Genomic DNA, 18,690 nt, shown 5'->3' with positions numbered 1-18,690 from the left:
ATAATAGGTTCTTCCCCTTTTTTCTGGCAACAAAACAGGTGTTAAGATGTTAGAACACCAAACTGAAACCTTTCACAAGAAATCATGTCTGCATTAACCACAATGCAGGCGTCCCAAAAGACGCCTTTTGGCGTCCTTTGGTCTAACACCATTTGAGACGAGGCTTAAAAGAAAGCTGTCTCTGGTGTGGATCAATCAATTTCAAGGACAATGCATATATTATCAGAGTGTGTGTTTTTGTTTGCATTCTGACCACAAGTATTGTGGCTAATGCAGACATGATTCCTTGTGAAAGGTTTCAGTTTGGTGTTGTAACATCTTAACACCTGTTTTGTTGCCAGAAAAAATGGGGAAAACCTATTATCATATTTTGGTACTGGCAAAGGAGGGCCCATGATGGTTATATTTTGGTAGGAAAATAACTCTGTTAGGTACCTACTGACTCTAAAGTTGCATCTAAATTTTATATAGTAGTATCTACTGACTCTACAGTAGTATATCGTGACTCCATAGTAGTATCTACTGACTCTATAGTAGTATCTACAGACTATAATAGTATCTTCTGACTGTAATAGTAACTACAAACGCTATAGTAGTATCTGCTGACTCTATAGCAGTATCTGCTGGCTCGATAGCAGTATCTACTAACTCTATAGTAGTAACTACTGACTCTACAGTAGTATCTAATGACAATAGTAGTATCTACTAAGTCTACAGGAGTATCTACTGACTAGTAGTATCTACTCACTCTATAGTAGTATCTACTGACTCTATAATAGTAACTGCATACATTGGGGTGGGGGGGGGGCATCACACTGTTTAGTATTTACCTCAGAGTGTGCTTGTGCAGTAGTAACTGTGCTTGACTTTTTTTATTTTTGGCATTTTTAACGCGATGGAGAGCCTCCCTTCCATCGCAGCTCAGCAAGCTTGTTTGCATTTCTAGGGGCAACCGCGAGTCGGCGTCTCTGCGCATGTGCAGATGCGTGCTCTGACGATCGCTAGGATCAGCGAGTTTTTGTCCGGGGGGTGGGTGGAAGCTTAGTTTGTTGTATTTGTGTAGGATAGGCGTCACACACACACATAGACATACAGACACAATTTTATTTTTATACGTGTGAGAAGCACGCTTGTGAGGCCATGAAGTGGCCAAAAGATTGGGACCACAAAAAGCTAGGTGGCCGACTTCTCACGCCGATGTTGGCACTCACTCATTTCCTGTGATGTAAATTCCACATTTCTATGGCAGGGATGAGCTTATCCATACACGTTTGACTTTGCCACAAAGTAGTGGTACCCGTTTTAGCACTCCCCAAATGGATGATGGGCTGACTCAACCAGGGTTTGAACTCGCAACCTTCCGATTGCGAGCCTCTCCCTCTACTGCTGAGCCATAGAAGCTCACCCCCCCCCCCCCCCCAATGTGTGAGCCTTGTTAGCTCTAGGAAACTGCAGTAACTATTGTTATGTATGGGCAATTGTTACATTGCACATTTCATTTAATCATGTGGAAATTTATAACAGCCAAATACTCTAAACGCACATTTATAAATGTGGAGGGAAAATCCGGAAGACCCGGAGAAAAATTAATGTAACCACAGGGAGAGAGAGAGACATGCAAACTCAAAATATACGTGTGTCAGGGTCGGGATGAAACCTACGACCTGCTGTATAACAGGCGAAGTAGTTACCACCACGGCACCACCGAATTGAGCTGTCAAGCGGCAGGCGTGCTGACCCCTGGCACTTCCTAGCCACCCCCACCCCCCCTCACATGCACGGCAGCCCTTCCTACCTTGTCCTCTTTGGGCTCGACGGTGACCTTGCTGTCCCAGGCCCAGCTGCGCTTGGTGAAGTAGTTGACGGTGGCGAACTCGATGAGTGCCGAGAAGACGAAGGCGTTGCACACGGCGATGAACCAGTCCATGGCCGTCGCGTACGCCACCTTGGGCAGCGAGTTGCGTGCGCTGATGCTCAGTGTCGTCATGGTGAGCACGGTCGTCACACCTGCACCGTGGGCCGGCACGCTCCCGTTAACTCGCCGAGTCGGCGTCTCGCGCCTCCTAACCCGAGCGTCTTGCCGGCCGCGTACGCCAGCGGCAGTGGCCTGAGGGCCCTTGTGTGCACGCCGAAACGGCCAGCGCGAGGCCAACGAAGACGAGCATACCCTCGTCCATTGCCATGATACAGTCTTTTTTTTGGGGGGGGGGGGGGGTAGGTTGAGTCAATACGAATGCATCGTTGAACCCACCACTGCCGCCCAACACAGCCAATTAGTAAAATTAGTCGTGTAAACAAAACGTGCCGACTGCGAGCCACTCCCTCACTGCTGACGCACCAGCCGCAGTAATGAGAAATCTCATAAATAAAAGTGCAAATTCGTATTGGTCACGTGACAAACCTTACTAATTGTCGATCTAACCCAAAAACACCTTTACTATGGATACTATTGGTCGTGAAAGCCTACTACGTATTAAACGCATCCATCCCCACTCCGTTTTATGGGCCACGAAACCCAATTCTCCCAAAGGGTGTTGTGAAGGTTCACCGAGGCTTTGCAGAAGTAAGATTTCCAGTAAATGATAGTAAATCACAGGAGCGTATTGCAATTGTGAGGCTTTGTTTGGATTAAAAGGATTCCTATGATTTGAAAATTTCCAGGTCCATGAAATTAATTAAACTCTTCACTTTGGTGATTTGTCCACTTGTCGGGAATGTGATATCGGCACATTTTTCACAAGAAAGAAGATGGACGAAAATGAACTTGCATAAAAAAAACGTGGCCATAAATGTCTATTGGAATAAGACAATGACAAATGTTAGTATCGTATTACCATATGTAGTTATGGGTAATTTTGCTCAGTCAATAACGTGTTGGCCCACTAAACTGTCACATAATTTCCCACACTTGTAAACTATGTAACATATGCTTTTTTCTTGTTATATTTTTCTTGATTAATAATCTCACGAATCATATATAACTTTGGCACATGAGTCATGTCATGAGGTAAATTAATGTTCTTCCCTAGCTCTTTAGTTAGCAGAACAGATCTTGTCACAAAATAGTTCAGAGCTACATCTGAAGTTGCATCAATAAGACCCCAATTGCCACACCTGGGCCGGAGTTAATTCACACGCTGTAGAGCACGGTTTCCACATGCTGCTCATTTGAAATTCGGTATCTGTAAATATTACCACTCGAGTGGTGGGCCAGACCGAAGTAAGCGAACAAATAACGTGTGCTGGTTCTTACGCCATCTGTGGTGACCCGGCTGAAACTATCAACACGTAATGCTCAATAAGTTATTCCCTCAATGGGAGTAGTGATTTTTCACCAGTAGCACTTGCTCAGTGCTGTGACATACGTAAGCCACCGTGGACCCAAACAGCGAACACAAGTGACAATATTTCTAAATGTTCCATTTGCAGAGCGTGAAATTGCTCAGTAAAGTTAGATTTAAATTGTGAGGCAACTGAAGTAGCGCTGCGCGAGCCACTTGCCGCATTATTCATCCACAGTGTGACGCGCCATCCACTGCACTCATTTACAAATTGGCAGGCATGCAGAACTGTTCTCTGTTTGGAGGAAGAGGGAGGCATATCAATGCTGGGAGAGTTAAAATAAAATTTCATAGATAATCCATGACTGAACTGTGAAAACCTGTGACCGTCAACGTGTGATATTTGCAATTACCATGGAAAACAATCGTACCTTAAGAAAATAAATAATTATTGAACAAGAGACTTTCCAGCCGGGTGGCTTTGTGGCAGAGTGAACACAGGCAATCATAAAGTTGTGGATTCATGTGTCGGTCGAGAAACCAACTCAGCCCATCATTCCTACAGATATAATCAAATTAAAATCACTTTTTGGAACGTCAACATTGGCAACGTTTGGGTGAGACTATTTTCTCTGACACAAGGATGAGGAATTTATACCTCCGGCCCAGGGCTGCCAACAAAGCGTGAATCCCTTCCTTGGTTCATTCGATCGTTTGGGGGAGGCGATTGCCTTGATTAAGTTTACGTCTCGTCACACACACACACAATAGGGCTGTTGCACACACAGACCCATCTAAATGCGTTGCTTGAATCTCCTGGGTTCTCGACTTTAAGTCTGCGAGGGTTGAATGCAATTTAAAACATTGAAAGCAAAATGCCCTCGCAGCATCTGACATCGCGCTGACTCCCACGGGTATGGTGTGCCTTGCAAAGGTGCGATGTAACGAGGAAAGGAAAGCGGATATCATTTTTTGGCACTCACCACCTCCCACTTGGTTCAAGCCTTTGAATTACACGTTGCCTCCAACCCACAACTCATTGTGGATTATTCTCGACATCTGCTTGCAGCATCAAACCGTGCTACACCGAAGAGGATCTATGCCACAAATGTGACGGGAGGTGGAGGAAACAACTGCGCTCCTCAAAAATGCACGGTGCGGCGGCGGCAGCAGCAGCGATGTCTGTCTCTAGCTCCTCGATCTCACCGCAGCAGGCTTGAAGGGGCGCCTGCTATTTTAGCTGCGTCACTGAGGAAATGTGCAATGTTAACTTTTCATCACAAGGTGGACCCAGCGAATGGCGATTAGACGACAGTGCGGGAGAGATGTTGAGCTCTCTACGCTGCCAGATCCTCGAGCTTAATGCAAGCGTCATGATAACCAATACCTGTTAGTCATATTTTTACGCATCACCTATATATAAATTAGTTATGCGAAGCAAGAGGTGTGTATATTGAGGGTAGTGGCTAATATTGTCGACAATTAAATTTAAATCGCAAATCTCTATGCTTAAGGAACGTTGTACATTTAGTGCCTTAACGCTTCTGTGACAAAAACGGACATTGTGATACAAAGGTACAATAATATGACCACTGAACGTAGCCACCATTTAATCCCAACCCAAATGTACTGTTGCAAATAATAAATCTGTCCACAATTAATTAATTAATCACGGACAGATTGATTATTCATTAATCATGGACAGATTGATTATTTGCAACAGATTGGTTCTATAAAAAAGAACAAAGACTTTATTCACATTCTAAGAGGGTTTTTTTGCATGCCATGCTCACACGAGTGTTGTGCTGTCGTGGAAATTTAACAACGGCTGAATGAGCATTGGGTAGTGTCTATCTTATTTGGCAGGCGGGGGCCAGGAATAGAAATTCCACATTCCCATGGCAGCTGCCCATGTCTCAATATTACCACCTGTGTTTAACTTGTTGTCCTTTCCCGCACCTCTGATGAGCACGGTTGGCTCCGTTCGGTGCGAAAAGAAGGTCAACAGACATATATACACACAATACCATAACCACTGCTGAACTCACACAAAGTAGTTTTTAATTTATAGATACCAGATAGGTGATGGGTCGGGAAAAATATTTTGATTGCAAGAGGAGTGTTCTGCCGCAAGATAACCCAGCAGAATATCAATATATACGCAGCATAAAATATGGTACTCTAAAAAAATGCAGTTCCGGTGTCTGTTCAAAAATGCCATGGAATGCATACCACTCTGATACAAGCAGTGTACTGGTACGATATAGTGTACCAGCTAGAGTCATGGGAAATATAGCAGAATGAGGGTACCCACCAAACACTGTCCGTGCAGGGACTGACTCTCTGTTGAGCCAAAAGGACACCTGGGACAAGATGACCGTCATGATGCAGGGCAGATACGTCTGGATGACAAAGTAGCCGATCTTCCTCTTCAGGTGGAAGTATATGGTCATCACCGCATATTCTCCTGCATGGGAATGAATATACAGATTGTAAACAGAAACATCTCATGAGAAGTGTTTGGGTTATCAAGGTGTATAGTCGCGCTCGTTACACACAAAGTGCTCGCCACAAATGAACCAAAATACCTTGCTGATCTCGTCAAGCAGCATAAACTATCATCACGCGAACGCCGGTCATCCTCGCAGAAGCTTTTGGCTAGCCATCGAATGAAGGCAGGCACTGCATCTCGTGCTTTCAGATGCACTTCTGCAGCCGTCTGGAACACTCTTCCTTCCGATATTAGGAAGCCACTGGAGCTATGCACTTTTTAACTTGGTTTGAAAATTAATTTATTTAGAACTGCTTATTGTGTTTAATTTGGTGTCCTACTCTCCTACACCTCCAATAAGCGTGGTTGGCTATGTACGGTGTGAAATAACTTCAACATACATACAGGTGACCCCTGACGGCTCGACTTGTGACCCCCTGCTTTTACGACCTTTCTTATAGTAAGACCCTCCCCCCCCCCCCCACAGTAACGACCAAAACGCCAATGCTACCGACAGTGAGTCGATTGGCGACGAGTATGCACCTCTATGCGCACACTCGTCACCAGATGGCGCTGCTTACAGCACACCGGTATTTTGGAGAGTAAATCCACAACATTTACAATCCGAGTACGATGTTTTGCCAATAATTACAACCAGAATCATCAGGCAACAGCCAGGTTTGTGACAGCCAGAATAGGGACTTCTACATTGACATTCATACATTATTAAGAGTTGTCAACATGTCACTTATGTTATATTATTACGTATACACCTAAAACGTTGTACGCCATTGCAGATTATTTTTTAACACAGTGACTTGTAAATCTAAGAAATCAACATAGGCTTAGAATATTACACGGAGAGATTTTCATAATACAAATTTTACATTTCTACAGTGAATCATGAGTCAACACACGAACAACTGTGAATGGATTTTTAATTTAAAGCTTTCGTGACTGCAGGGATTCATCTTCTTGGTTATTTCGGTAAAGTCACGTAGAAGGGAAGTAATAAAATAATAAAAATAAAACATAATAAAATAATCTCCCGATAGACCTGGTTTTCACCTGAGGACGGCTGTTTGCGTTGTGGCCGAAACGTCATGAGAATTATTTTATTATGTTTTATTTTTATTTTATTACTTCCCTTCTACCTGACTTTACCGAAAGAACCAAGAAGATGAACTGTGAATGGATTAATACGGTGCAAATCGACGTGAACACTTTAAAATGAATGCATAGGCTTTTGTCAATAGCTTCACAATAATCAATTTACAAAGTGTCAAATGCACTGAAAATGGTGGTCAGTGGTTTAATGCAGTGTTGTTTATTGTGTACTGACCGAGGCAATAGACCACTTATCTCACATAAGCGTACATGTGAATGGACAGTCAGCAAGTCAATTAAGACCTCTGATTGGTGCAGGGAGTTCTCAAATAAGATTCGTTAGGATAAGAGTTTCAAAGGGATTGGAGGAGAGATTCAAACATAAAAGCGGGAAATGAACCGTTGGAGGAGGAGCACGAGGATTGGCTGAAGGAAATGGGGTCAGTAAATCTTCTAGAAAGGGGGGCTCGGAGGATATAAAAGGGGACAGCACAAGGAAAGTGGACAGTTGGAGAGAAGACGAAGTTCAAGCCTCGAAAACAAAGCCCGAGACTAGAAATAGAGTTGTGTCCGAATAAAGCCTCTTAAAGCAAAAACACGTGTCGGCATCACTATAACTGGTGTCAGAAGAGTAGAGTCTCTGAAATATGTTGAGCACAAGCCAATGAAAAACCCACCGGTGACGTCCAACGACGAGGAGGTCTTCATCTAGAATGCCCCCGGGTAAAGAGGACCCAGAAATCAACCTCGGGGATGTGAGAGAGGCTGTGGCGGTGCTGGTGGTGATAAAAAAGGGGCAATCGCAGCAACTGGAATGCCCATTCACCCAAGCACCACTGATAGCCGAAGGATGGGAGCAGCTGCAAGGATTGATAGACCTCCTCACAGACACGGTCGCCCGGCTCGTGCTGCAGCTCGCCGAGAAGGAGGGGAGGCCAGGAAATGCGAAACCAGCAGTCGGAACAAGCCGACAGCAGTGGGAACCGAAGAACCAGAAATGCTCGGTGCAGCCACGGCGACGACAGCAATGGTCGGGGCACCATCACAGGAGGCGGTTCCCACGGCGCATGAGAGAGTGGTTGAAAAACCTCGCCGGTTGGGGCTGGTAAAGGAGTTTGTGGCAGCAGTAGGCGACTGGGGAGCTTTCATCAGACGGTTTCAGGCCATGCACCAAGCTTTGGACTGGTCTGAAGAAGAGGCACTAAAGGGACTACCAACGGCCTTAAGCGACGAAGCCCTCGCCATCTTCAAGGTCATACCAGCAGAGCGAAGGGCCAGGCTGCAAGCAACATGCCGCGAGATGGCTAAAGTGTTGGACCCACCGTCCAACGCGAAGAGGAAGTTCCATTAGCACAAGCAAGAGGAAGCAGATTCGCCGCTCGCCAACCGCAGCGCTCAGCTGGATGAAGCGGCACTGGACTCACTCGTGATCGAGAGAATGCTTGCCCTGGTTCATGAGATGGGCATTGTACTGCCCATAGTTGAGGAGGAAGCACAGATCTCCTTGTGGGTAGCTCGGTATCTGCGTGCACAAGAATTAATGATCCGGCGGATCCAAGTAGTGGCATGTATAGAAGAGGTCCTGGGGAGTGGCGCCTGCAACGCCTGCCTGACATCAGCGGGGCCACGCCCATCACGACAGCAGTCAGAGGTAGTGGAAGCAGTGGAAGTGGCGCCCCATGATGGGCGGACATGGCCCAGAGGGTCGACTCAACAACGGGCTCGAGGATGGGGACCAAGAGGGTAGGTGGCGACTCCACGGTGGGGCCCGCCCATTACCTGCCATTGCTGCGGCCAGCCCAGACACATTAAGTGCGGGTGCAGAAGCGACCAACTGCCATCAGCGCTGACAGGGTCCACCTCCTCATTGGGAGCCATGGCTCAACAACATCAGGCGACTCCTGAAACCCCAGACACCCAGCTGGATAGCTCACCCCATGCATATAGAAACTCACTGCCTCTCACCACCTCCATCGCCATCCCGTATGTACCATCTAATTCTACAAGCGTCGGGAATAACGAGGTCAGGACATCCCCTAAAGAGGGTTGGGACTCGCTTCTCCACAGGTGGCCCGAGTTGGGCAACCAGTGGAAGAAGATGGCTCGGAAGGTCATAGCGGCAGCCACAGGGACCTCGGTTATGATAGGTTCAGTGGGAGGAGTGGAGGTCCGCATTTTAATTGATACGGGGTGGCATCGGCAACTATTATTTCCAACTGATTTGCTACCGTCCAGTGGCCATTGTTTAACGCCGGTCACCAGTACGTATGTGGCAGCAAATGGTGGTACCATGGAGATAGTGGGGCAAATCGATGTGCAAGTGCAAATTGGGGAGCCTGCCTTGTCAGGGCCCATATTTGTTTCCAGCCGTTAGCTGTTCCATGCCTGCTGGGAACCGATTTCTCAAATAAATTGCCTCTCTGGATACTCACTGATCAGTGTTGCATATAAATGCCATCAGAAGTTCACATTTTTTCCTGCAACCGGTGGGCCAGGCCATAGTATGCAACTAGGGTTTGTGTAAGCACTGGTCAGTGAGTCCATGACTGTACCTCGAGGCATGCAGATGCTGGTATCCTTAAGATACCGCAAACAACTAGTGACGAAGTGGGTTGGCCGATTGTGGCCTCCCTGTCGAAGGCAATGACCCGCAGGTTGAATGGTATGCTGTTGTGTGACTTTTTCACCTCTGAAAGTGCCATCAGCTATGCGATGAGTAAACTCTCAAAATATGTGCCTTGGTTTGAATGGATCCTTTCCGGGAATCCGTAAATACAAAACACGATCCCACAATTTCCGAGCCATCTGTTTCGCCATCTGGTTAATTCAGGGGAAGGCATGGTCCTTTTTCGTTAAATGGTCTGTCACCACCAAGACAACAATTGAGTGGTGTCGCCGGTCTTCCACACACCAGAAATCCATGCAGACTAATTCCATTGGAGCCGTCATCTTCATGCTTTCCAGTGGCGCCCGTGTTGCTGGTTCAGGGGTATTTTCCACAAGGTACCACCTACAACAATTGACTTACTCCCCGATGTCTGCCTCCATTCCTGGCCAAATGAACTGCTGCCTTGCCAGACACAAAGTTATCTCTCGTCCCTAGTGAGCCGCCAAGTCATGTATCTCAGCTAGTGCTTTCACTCGTGGAGATACTGGCAATACAAACTGTATCTTCCTTCGTCCGGATTGTTGATCCTTCACGACTATGTACACTATCCCATCTCGCAATTCGAGTGGTTCCAATTGTTTTAGGAGTTGACAAACGCCAGGACTCTCGCCGTCTCTCTCCCGCCTAAATGGCAACTGCTTCCAATTCAGATATGACAACACCCTCCTGCTGCTGACTGACTGCTCCTCAGTTCCCCTAAACACAATGTTTACAGCATATACTGTCCAGGCGGTACCATTGACTGCTCATTTTGCGCTAGAGTCAGTGCTCTTGACTTGGCTGCCTCTTTCCAACCCAACTGGGACTCAAACATTGCTTTGACTTGGGCTGTGTCACAAACATGCTGATGCATACTCTCCTTCAGTTACGGGGCTTAACTGTAGCAACCCTTGTTACCTGGTTGATGTTGACTTATCCACCGGAATGCTTCCTGCACATTCACATCACCAACCCACGCTGCCTCCATAGCCAGATTATGGTAGGGCTCACAAAGCAACTGCCTATTCAATTTTCCCACAAACGGGTCTCTGCTGAGCGCATCTGCCACGACATTTTCCCGACCTGCAATATGCTTAGCAATCCATCTCTGCTCATAAGCATTCAGATTAGGCTTCATGAGAACATAAGTCAGTGGGTTGCTGTCCATCCACAGTGAACTTGTGACCCTTTAGCTATTAAAACTGAACTTGTCACAAACACTCAATTTAAGTGCCAAGATCTCCAGCCTATGGGCAGGATATTGCTTATGGGCACCACTGAGAGTCTATTGGCGTGCCTCGCCGCACCCCTCCTGAACTTGTGACAGTACTGCACCTAGCCCGTCAAAGGACGCATCAACTGATAGAACTAATGGTTTGTCGAAGTCTGGGTGAGCCAACACTGCGAATTCCACTCGGCCACTTATCATTTCTTCAAGGGCCTTGTCCAGTCTGCAGCATTCAACTTTCGGAATAGCCCTTTTTCCCCTTTGCATTATTTCTCTTTTCACCCACAGTCAACTGAAACAATGCTTGGCCCTTGCCAAACAGTCTGGGATAAAATGCTGGAAGTAAAATACCATCCCTAAAAATGGCTTTATTCTCTGCACAGAATGTGTACACCCATCTAGGTCCATCAGATCACTCCTACACATCTTGGCGATTACTTCCACCTTTACTGGGTCCACTGCCAGCCCCTGTCAGTCGATTATGTGAACGATGAAGTTCATGCTCTTCTGCAGAAAATGCCATTATTTGGTGCCAGCTTCAAGTTGTTGTCTCTCAATCTTTGATCACTGTGCCTAACCTCTGGTGTGCCACTGTCTCCATGGGAGCGAACAACAGTAGGACATCTAGATAACACAACAGGCTCGTAAAGTTGAGGTCACCAAAGACACCCGTCATCATGTGCATAAACGAAGCCGGGCTGTTGCACAGGCCCTTAGGCATCCTGTTGTATTCGAACAGCCCCATCGGCGTTATAAATGCTGTGTACTTTTTGTCATCTTCGTGCATTGGAATGTTGTAAAACCCGGAATGTCAAATCCATCGTACTGAAAAATGTATTCCACCAAGTGCTGCAAGGCAGTCGGTCTGATGCTGGCAATGGGTGTGTGCGCTTTATCAACAGCAAAAAAAATGCAATTTATAACGCGCGCAAATTTGCGGACGTAACGGCCACAACTCAGCGGCGCGGAGCCAAGCTCAGAGTCACTCGACAGCAATGTTATAGAGGTGAGTTTTTAAGTGTCTCTTGAAGGAGACGATTGAGGTGATGCTGCGAATGTGCAGAGGGATAGCGTTCCAGACTGTTGGGGCTGCCATCGAGAAGCGGCGCATAGACATGACCATCCTGGATCTTGGTATCAAGAGGAGGTCATGAGTCGCGCTGCGCAGTCATCTGTGCTGCAAGTCGTCAATAATGTCGTCAATAATGAAGAAAGGTACGGAGGGCAGGCAGATGTGAAGACATGGTGGCAGAGGCAGGCGATCTTGTATATGAACCTGCTGGCAATGGGTAGCCAGTTGAGGGCATGGAGACAGGCAAGTGAGTCGAGATGGGGATGAGTGCGGCCAATGATGATGCGTTCTAGGTTGTTTTTAGTCTTTGAAGTTTTTTTAGGTTTCCAGTGGAGGTCCGGACTAGGACGGAGTTGCAATAGTCGAGGCGAGACCCAACTATACAACATCCCAATATGTTGGCGATTCAAGGAGCAGCTGCGGTGGCGACGGCAGCAGGAGTGGCTGGGCGAGCGCCCACCCTCAAGAAGCGATCTGAGTGAGGACCAGGGGATCGTCACTGTGAGTATGATCTGAGTGCTGTCACCAACTCGATAAAATAGACAAGGGTAGGGAAACATTAGGTGATGATATGATTATTGTTATGTTTCCGGCGGCCGACCTGGGGTGTGAACCAGGGCCGGTGGGACGTCTGGGACCTCCGAGAGCATGACAGGAGCGTCAGGCACAGGGACGCAGGCAAGCTGCAGCCTGGCACTGACCGAGAGTGAAATCGGGTTGCCAGGGTGGCCGCTTGGGTGGCCCACGAACATCTCCCCCTGTCTACTGGACGGGTGCTTTGCGAAGCAGAGTCGCATAGGGGAGAGGAAGGCCCCTGGAGGAGGAGCGGGGGAACTCTGAGGCCAGGTTACGTGAGGGAGGTGGACGACTCCTCCCTCCTTCTCTCTCCCCCCTCCCTTATTCTCTCCCCCCTCCACCTTCTTCTCTCTCCCCCCCCCCCCCCCCAAATGTTCGGTGTGTGTCTTGGGAAAGCGGTAGGGACCTTAGGTGTGAGTGGATGTGTGTGGGTGATCTGGGATTGATTGTTACTTGGGTTATGTTCGTTGTGGTAGCCTGCTTCACGGCGTAACTCCTCTGGCTGGTGTGGTTAGTGTCAGCTCAGAGGAATAAAAAGCTGACACCCCTAACAGCCAGGGCTCTGAGTGGTCTAACACCAGCACAACGCGATGCACCCCAACCATCAGCCCTCCTGATTAGGCAATGTGACAAGGACGTAGGTGTCTGAGAGCCTTCAGGTGAAAGTTACATGAACTGATGATATGATTGGTTTGACGGTCGAAGGATAAATTTGAATCTAGGATGACACTGAGGTAGCTGAAGTGATCAGTGAACCTGATGCTGTGACCAAAGATGTGTATGTGTGTTGGGAGTGCTGATGAGTTGAGACGTTGCTTGGTACCTAACATGATGGCCACCGACTTTTTCGGATTAAGGGCTAGGTTGTGTGCAGTGAACCACTTGCAAGGCCTCTGGTACATTCCGAGAGCCTCTCTAATCCAGATGCATTGCTAGAATCGATGGCAGTCACTAGAATAGTGTCATCCGCATATGAGTGGTGCTTAACACCGAAACTTGCGATTAGCCGGCCGATCGGGAAAGTGTAGGCTGTGAAGAGCAGGGAACCTAGGACGGAGCCCTGTGAAACCCTGCATCATGCTTTTGTTTCAGGCGATGTGGACGTGCCCACCCGAACTGAAGATTGCCGGTCAGAAAGGTACGAAATTATCCACTTGAGTGCTGAGCCACGTATACCGAAGTCGGATTTCAGGAGGGAAGTAAGGAGCGAGTGGTTGATGGTGTCAAAGGCTGACGAAATGTCCAGACTTACAAGTGCAACAATGGAGCCGGACTCCATAATCTGTTTCTGTGGAGTAGTTTTGACAGTAAGCTGACTGGAAGCAGTAGTAGTTTGGGGAGGAGGTGATATGTGGTTTTAGCTTGGCGAGGGCTAGTCGTTCAAAGAGTTTAGAGAGGTTCGAGAGATTAGTGATGGGACAATAACTAGATGAGTCATCCGGGTCGAGACTTGGTTTCTTTAACAAGGGGGAAACCAGGCCAGATTTGAGGTTGGATGGAAAACACCCCATAGAGAATGAGGCATTTGCGATGTTCCTGATCATGATGGCGAGTTCCGGAGCACATTGCTGGAACAAGGAACCTGGGAGCACGTCGAGTGGAGATGACTTTAATTTAAGTGATTCAATTAAAGAGAAACGTATTTTGTAGACACTGGCTTGAGCATAGTTCGAAGGTGTCTGGGTCAATGCTTACAACTTTAGAAAACTGGAGTGGGGTACATTGGTGCGATGTGTGGGTAGACGTGTAGGAGTTTGTGATGGTGATCGGCTTGTTGGTGAAGTAAGTATTAAAATAGATGGCAAGTTTCAGATCACTAAGGTGAGGGACCATGTGCTACCAGGATGTAGAAGATCCTTGAGGGTTTTCCATAGAATGCGCGGTTTTCCGGTTGCTGTTTTGGTGTGTTCTTCAATGTAGGATGAATGTGAGACAAGGATAAGTTTGTTAGTTTTCCTGCAGGCAACTCTAGGCAAGTCGATCAGCAGGTAGACCACTGCGGGATGCGATACTTTCAAGGCGCCTCCTGGTTTGCTTAGCAATGATGGCGTTTCTTGAGAGCCAGTAAGTGTCGTGGGAAGACTGCCTAGCGGTTCATGATTTTAATGGACCCAGTTTGTCCAGCGCTGCCCTCATGTCAGCTTCTAGTTGGGGAGCGCAAACGGTTGGATTCAATGAGGGCGATAACATTGAAGGCGAATTTGCGAGGACGTGGTCTAAAGCAGAAAACTCGATACCCTTGAAATAACGGGAGTGGCAGGTGAATTTGATGGTGATTGGCTTGGGAATTTGAAAAGAGAAAAAAGTATGAGGTGGTGGTCGGAGTAACCAGTTTGAAAAACTCCCAGTGCAATGATGCGTCGATGCTGGTCAGGTTCCAGAACCAGGTCGAGCATGCTCTCAACATTTGTTGAGGAAGCTCTGGTGGGGCCTAAGTTCGTGATGACCAGCTAATGGCAGGCCAGGTTGACTCAAGAGGACTATCAATGGAGGCTGGGGTATTGCCGGGGCAATCAAAGTCTCTTCTAAGAACGAGCCTGTAAGATGGGTTAGGAATGAGGTAAAGGAATTCCGAAAGCTCGTTTAAGAAGGTAGTGATGCTGCCATCTGGAGGGCGATACATGGAAATGATGTAAAACACTCGTTATTAGTAGCGAGGGATACGGACTGGACCTCGAAGGTGGCGGGAGCCATCGGTAGATATAGCTAATTTTCAAGTGTGCATTGTAAATGACTGCTAATCCACCACCCGATGGTTAGTTGCGTGAGGTTTATGAAAAACCTTGTATCCTGGGGGCGCGACTTCCAGAGAGATGGCTGGCAAGGGAGTCGGTAATGAGCAAAAGGTCGATGTGGTCCGAGATGGTATCGTGAATCGGGGCTGATTTGTTGGTAATGGAGCCTGAGTTGAGTAGGTCGACGTGGATGGGAAGATCCGTAGAGGCGACGCATCGAGAGATTAGAGGAGATGGCTGGTTGAAGGTTGACCTGTGAACGGCGGCTTCTACCACCTCTGCAACCACGGCGCCGATGCAGTCTCTGACGTTGACCTCGAAGAAGCCCAAGGCCAGAGAGCGTCCTCAGGAGCGCGGGTTCCAGATGCAGGTGATGAAGAAATGGTGCATGTTGAAGCTCTATTATATCAGCCCATGCTGTACCGATGATGGTGATGAGGGGGGCAGGATTCGGGTGGAGTCCAATCAGCGGCTCTGCTGCCTAGAGCAGCAAGTTGAGGTAGCATTGTCCAAGATCCGTGCCGTCAGCAAGCACTTCCCCGTACGTGGCAGATGCATACACGCCCGTGTAAACACTTGTTGAGCGCGTACACGGGCGGACACAACCACGCAGGTGGGGCGTGCAATGGCGCAGCCAGAAGAACACGAGGTCCAGTGGATTGGTTGACCACGCACTGTGCTCCAGCTCACTGATGAAATAGCAGGGTGGATTAACCTCACAGAGCTCCCATTCACTGGTGGTGCTGGGCAGCAGGCAAACCAACTCTCTCGTGTTGAGGAGAGGACTGTCTGCTTCACGTTCCCACTGGCTGATGGTGTTCAACAGTGGATGGAGCACGTCGAGCTCCCACTTGCTGGCAATGCTGGGGCATGCCAAGCTTCCACTCACTGAGTGCCGGAAGAGGTGCCTTGTGAGGACGTTGCTGGCAGGAACCTTGACCCAGGGTGGCTGTTAAGCGCACTGTATGAACAATGCAGCCAGCGTCCTCCAGCCTCATGAGTCTGAGCAGCAGGCCTCGTTTACCCGCACTGCCCCTCAGCTGTGCGATGCGGCAGTTAAGCCCGGTTGTGTGACATTGCAGCAGCCAGCGAAAGTCTGTGCCGATTCGGAGTCCGCCATCTTTTTTCCAGACCATGACCAGAGGGGAAGTATACTCGCATGCTGGGTTCTGGTATTATCCCTCAACCCTCAGTAGTGAGCAGGTGGGACCCTCCTGTATGGGAGACAGAAAGGACGATCATCTGACAGCCGGATACGATTCATAAACTCCTTAGTTTATCCGCAGTCCAACATATCCCTCGAAGATGTCTTCATATTCCGCCAGCAGATCTACCAGCTCATATTTTGCACCGCTACTGACCTCGCATCCATCAATATCAATTCCTCATAGATCAAGGAAAGCCAGCCTATGCTTCAGGCCCACCTGTCCAGATCCATGACTCCTGTCACAACTGGAAGGGTTCAAAACACCCTTTTCCTGGGTGCCTAAAGCAGGTTCAAATCCTCCACCGTGAGACATGGTGACACATATGCCAATGTACTGTTTCGTCGTAATGTTAAAACTTTGTCTGTGGGATTCATCACCTTCATGGGATCCCAACAGTCAAAAAGCATTTTGGTAGGCACCTTGCTGTTGTCTACTGAGAACCGTACTTCTCAGTGAGTTGGGTGTGCCCAGCGGTAGCCTTCCCCAGATCAGATGTTGATGTCTTGGCAAAAGCATCACAGTCTGGACCAATTTCACTGTCCGTACTTTTTCAGGTGCCAATCCACCTCTCCAACCAGGTAAGGTTATCAAAACGGTCAACCAAACGCTCATTCTCGGACATCGATGCTGGTCCATAATAGAGCGTTTTTTGGGTGAGACCGCATATATAAATGTGGTGTTAAAATTTGACACGGCCAACTAGTAAGGGTTGTCACCTAAACAGAACATGCCAATATGTCACTAGTACAGCACACCGGTGTGTTGGAGCACCTTAGCCACAACCCTTACTAGTTGGCTGTGTCGGGTGATGGCAGGTTTTAACGACACCTTTATATATTTCCGTGATCTAACCCACCCTCTTATAGATGATACTGGTTGCAAAAGCCTACGTGTTAAACTGATTGTTGGTGGTGTCCCTTCGGAGATTTTGTTACAATCCTCCTTACTTCTCATAGCCTCCAGTAGCTGCTTTATGACATTCGAGTCCACTATGATGTCGTTGGTTTAGCCCGGAACCAACAAAGTCAGCACGACCTTGTCTACGCCACCCATGCTTAGTTGCAGGTCATACACGCACTTTGGTTGCATCCAGATTCCACCACAACCCACTCGGACCATTCGATCTGATGGGTGTTTCACCAGATTCAGTATTGCTTCCACCAACAGTGGCTCTGCCTTTTCACTGATGTTGCATGCCATCGATCCCAAGTCCAGCATGCCCTTTAACTGTACTTGGCCCCTGATATTGACTGGAATGTAGAAAATCTCGTTGAAGACATCCTCTCTGAGACCCCTCGGATAACGAGTGCATGGTCCTTCGGCAATGCTCCTTGGACCTCAGAATGCAATTTGTTGTAGGTTGAATCGAAACTCTTTCAAAGTGTTCTTCTGAGGAGCATTCCTGCATCTGTAATTACGACTGGATACACACCAATCCACACCACGTTACACAACACAACTTATTATTCCCTGTAAAACGTCCATCTGCATTTGAATAATCATAATACCTGTTTATCATACATAATACACATTTAACATCAAACATCTGAAATATTTTACATTTCACAAAAAACATCCGAAATAAACATCTAGAGTGCCTTCTAAATACTCCATCCTCGTTACATCTAATGTGATAACTTCACAAATTAAATTATATTTGCTTGTATAGTAATAAAATCAATATGTATAATCCAATTGTATTGCTAAAATGTAAATTTATCAATTAATTGTAATCACCATGAATCTATATAGCAACTATTATTTATTGCATCTGAATCAGAACAATCTACCAAAACACATAGATAATTCTGCTCACTGCAGGGCAGTCATTTTGTGCGGGTTTATTTTCCGAACAATATAACTAAATATCACTAAATTGAATGAACTATTACAAAATTAGCTCCTATTCTTTTTTTATCACTCACATTCAAACCACCTTCCCGTTACTGTAAAATCCATTGCATTAACTTGACTTTATCAAACTTTATGGACGAGCACTCGTGTATATATAATTAAATAAGTGCCACGGTGTTAACGACGCCATCTTGCCCTTGAACTTTCACGCGCAAAAACGGCAAAATAGAACTCAAAAGAAATGAACGTATCATACCTGTAATTATGACCAGATGCACACCAATCGACCCCACACGACACAACACTTCACTGCTCAACCCCTGTAGTTGGGATTGAGTGCAAGTGTTAATAATCTGCACCTACTCCAGAATTACTGTTTATTAAATTATTAAAATCTTTTTTAATAATTATATATGTACTATCATTAAACAATCATCAGGTATTTCACATTTAATTTATATTTGAATAATAATACGAGATTAAAAGGATTT

At 47.1% G+C, this 18,690-nt stretch overlaps 1 protein-coding gene across 4 annotated transcripts in view; it reads right to left on the bottom strand.

Annotated features, from left to right (window-relative positions):
• Positions 1 to 18,690, bottom strand: part of LOC133349878 (gamma-aminobutyric acid receptor subunit alpha-1-like) — a 124,502-nt gene that overhangs the window by 35,433 nt on the left and 70,379 nt on the right. For all 4 annotated transcript variants that reach the window (XM_061563699.1, XM_061563697.1, XM_061563700.1 and 1 more), the window contains 2 exons: positions 5,596 to 5,748; positions 1,796 to 2,007 (listed from right to left, as the gene is read on the bottom strand). In XM_061563699.1, the coding sequence (XP_061419683.1) occupies positions 1,796 to 2,007; positions 5,596 to 5,748 (365 nt within the window). The remainder of the gene's footprint in view (positions 1 to 1,795; positions 2,008 to 5,595; positions 5,749 to 18,690) is intronic.

Source organism: Lethenteron reissneri, chromosome 32 (genome assembly GCF_015708825.2).
Source record: "Lethenteron reissneri isolate LAM-NWPU_2019-01 chromosome 32, ASM1570882v1, whole genome shotgun sequence".
In the NCBI taxonomy this organism is placed as follows: Eukaryota; Metazoa; Chordata; class Hyperoartia; order Petromyzontiformes; family Petromyzontidae; genus Lethenteron; species Lethenteron reissneri.
Note: the sequence above shows the minus strand (reverse complement) of the source record. Positions and strands in the feature narration are given on the sequence as shown.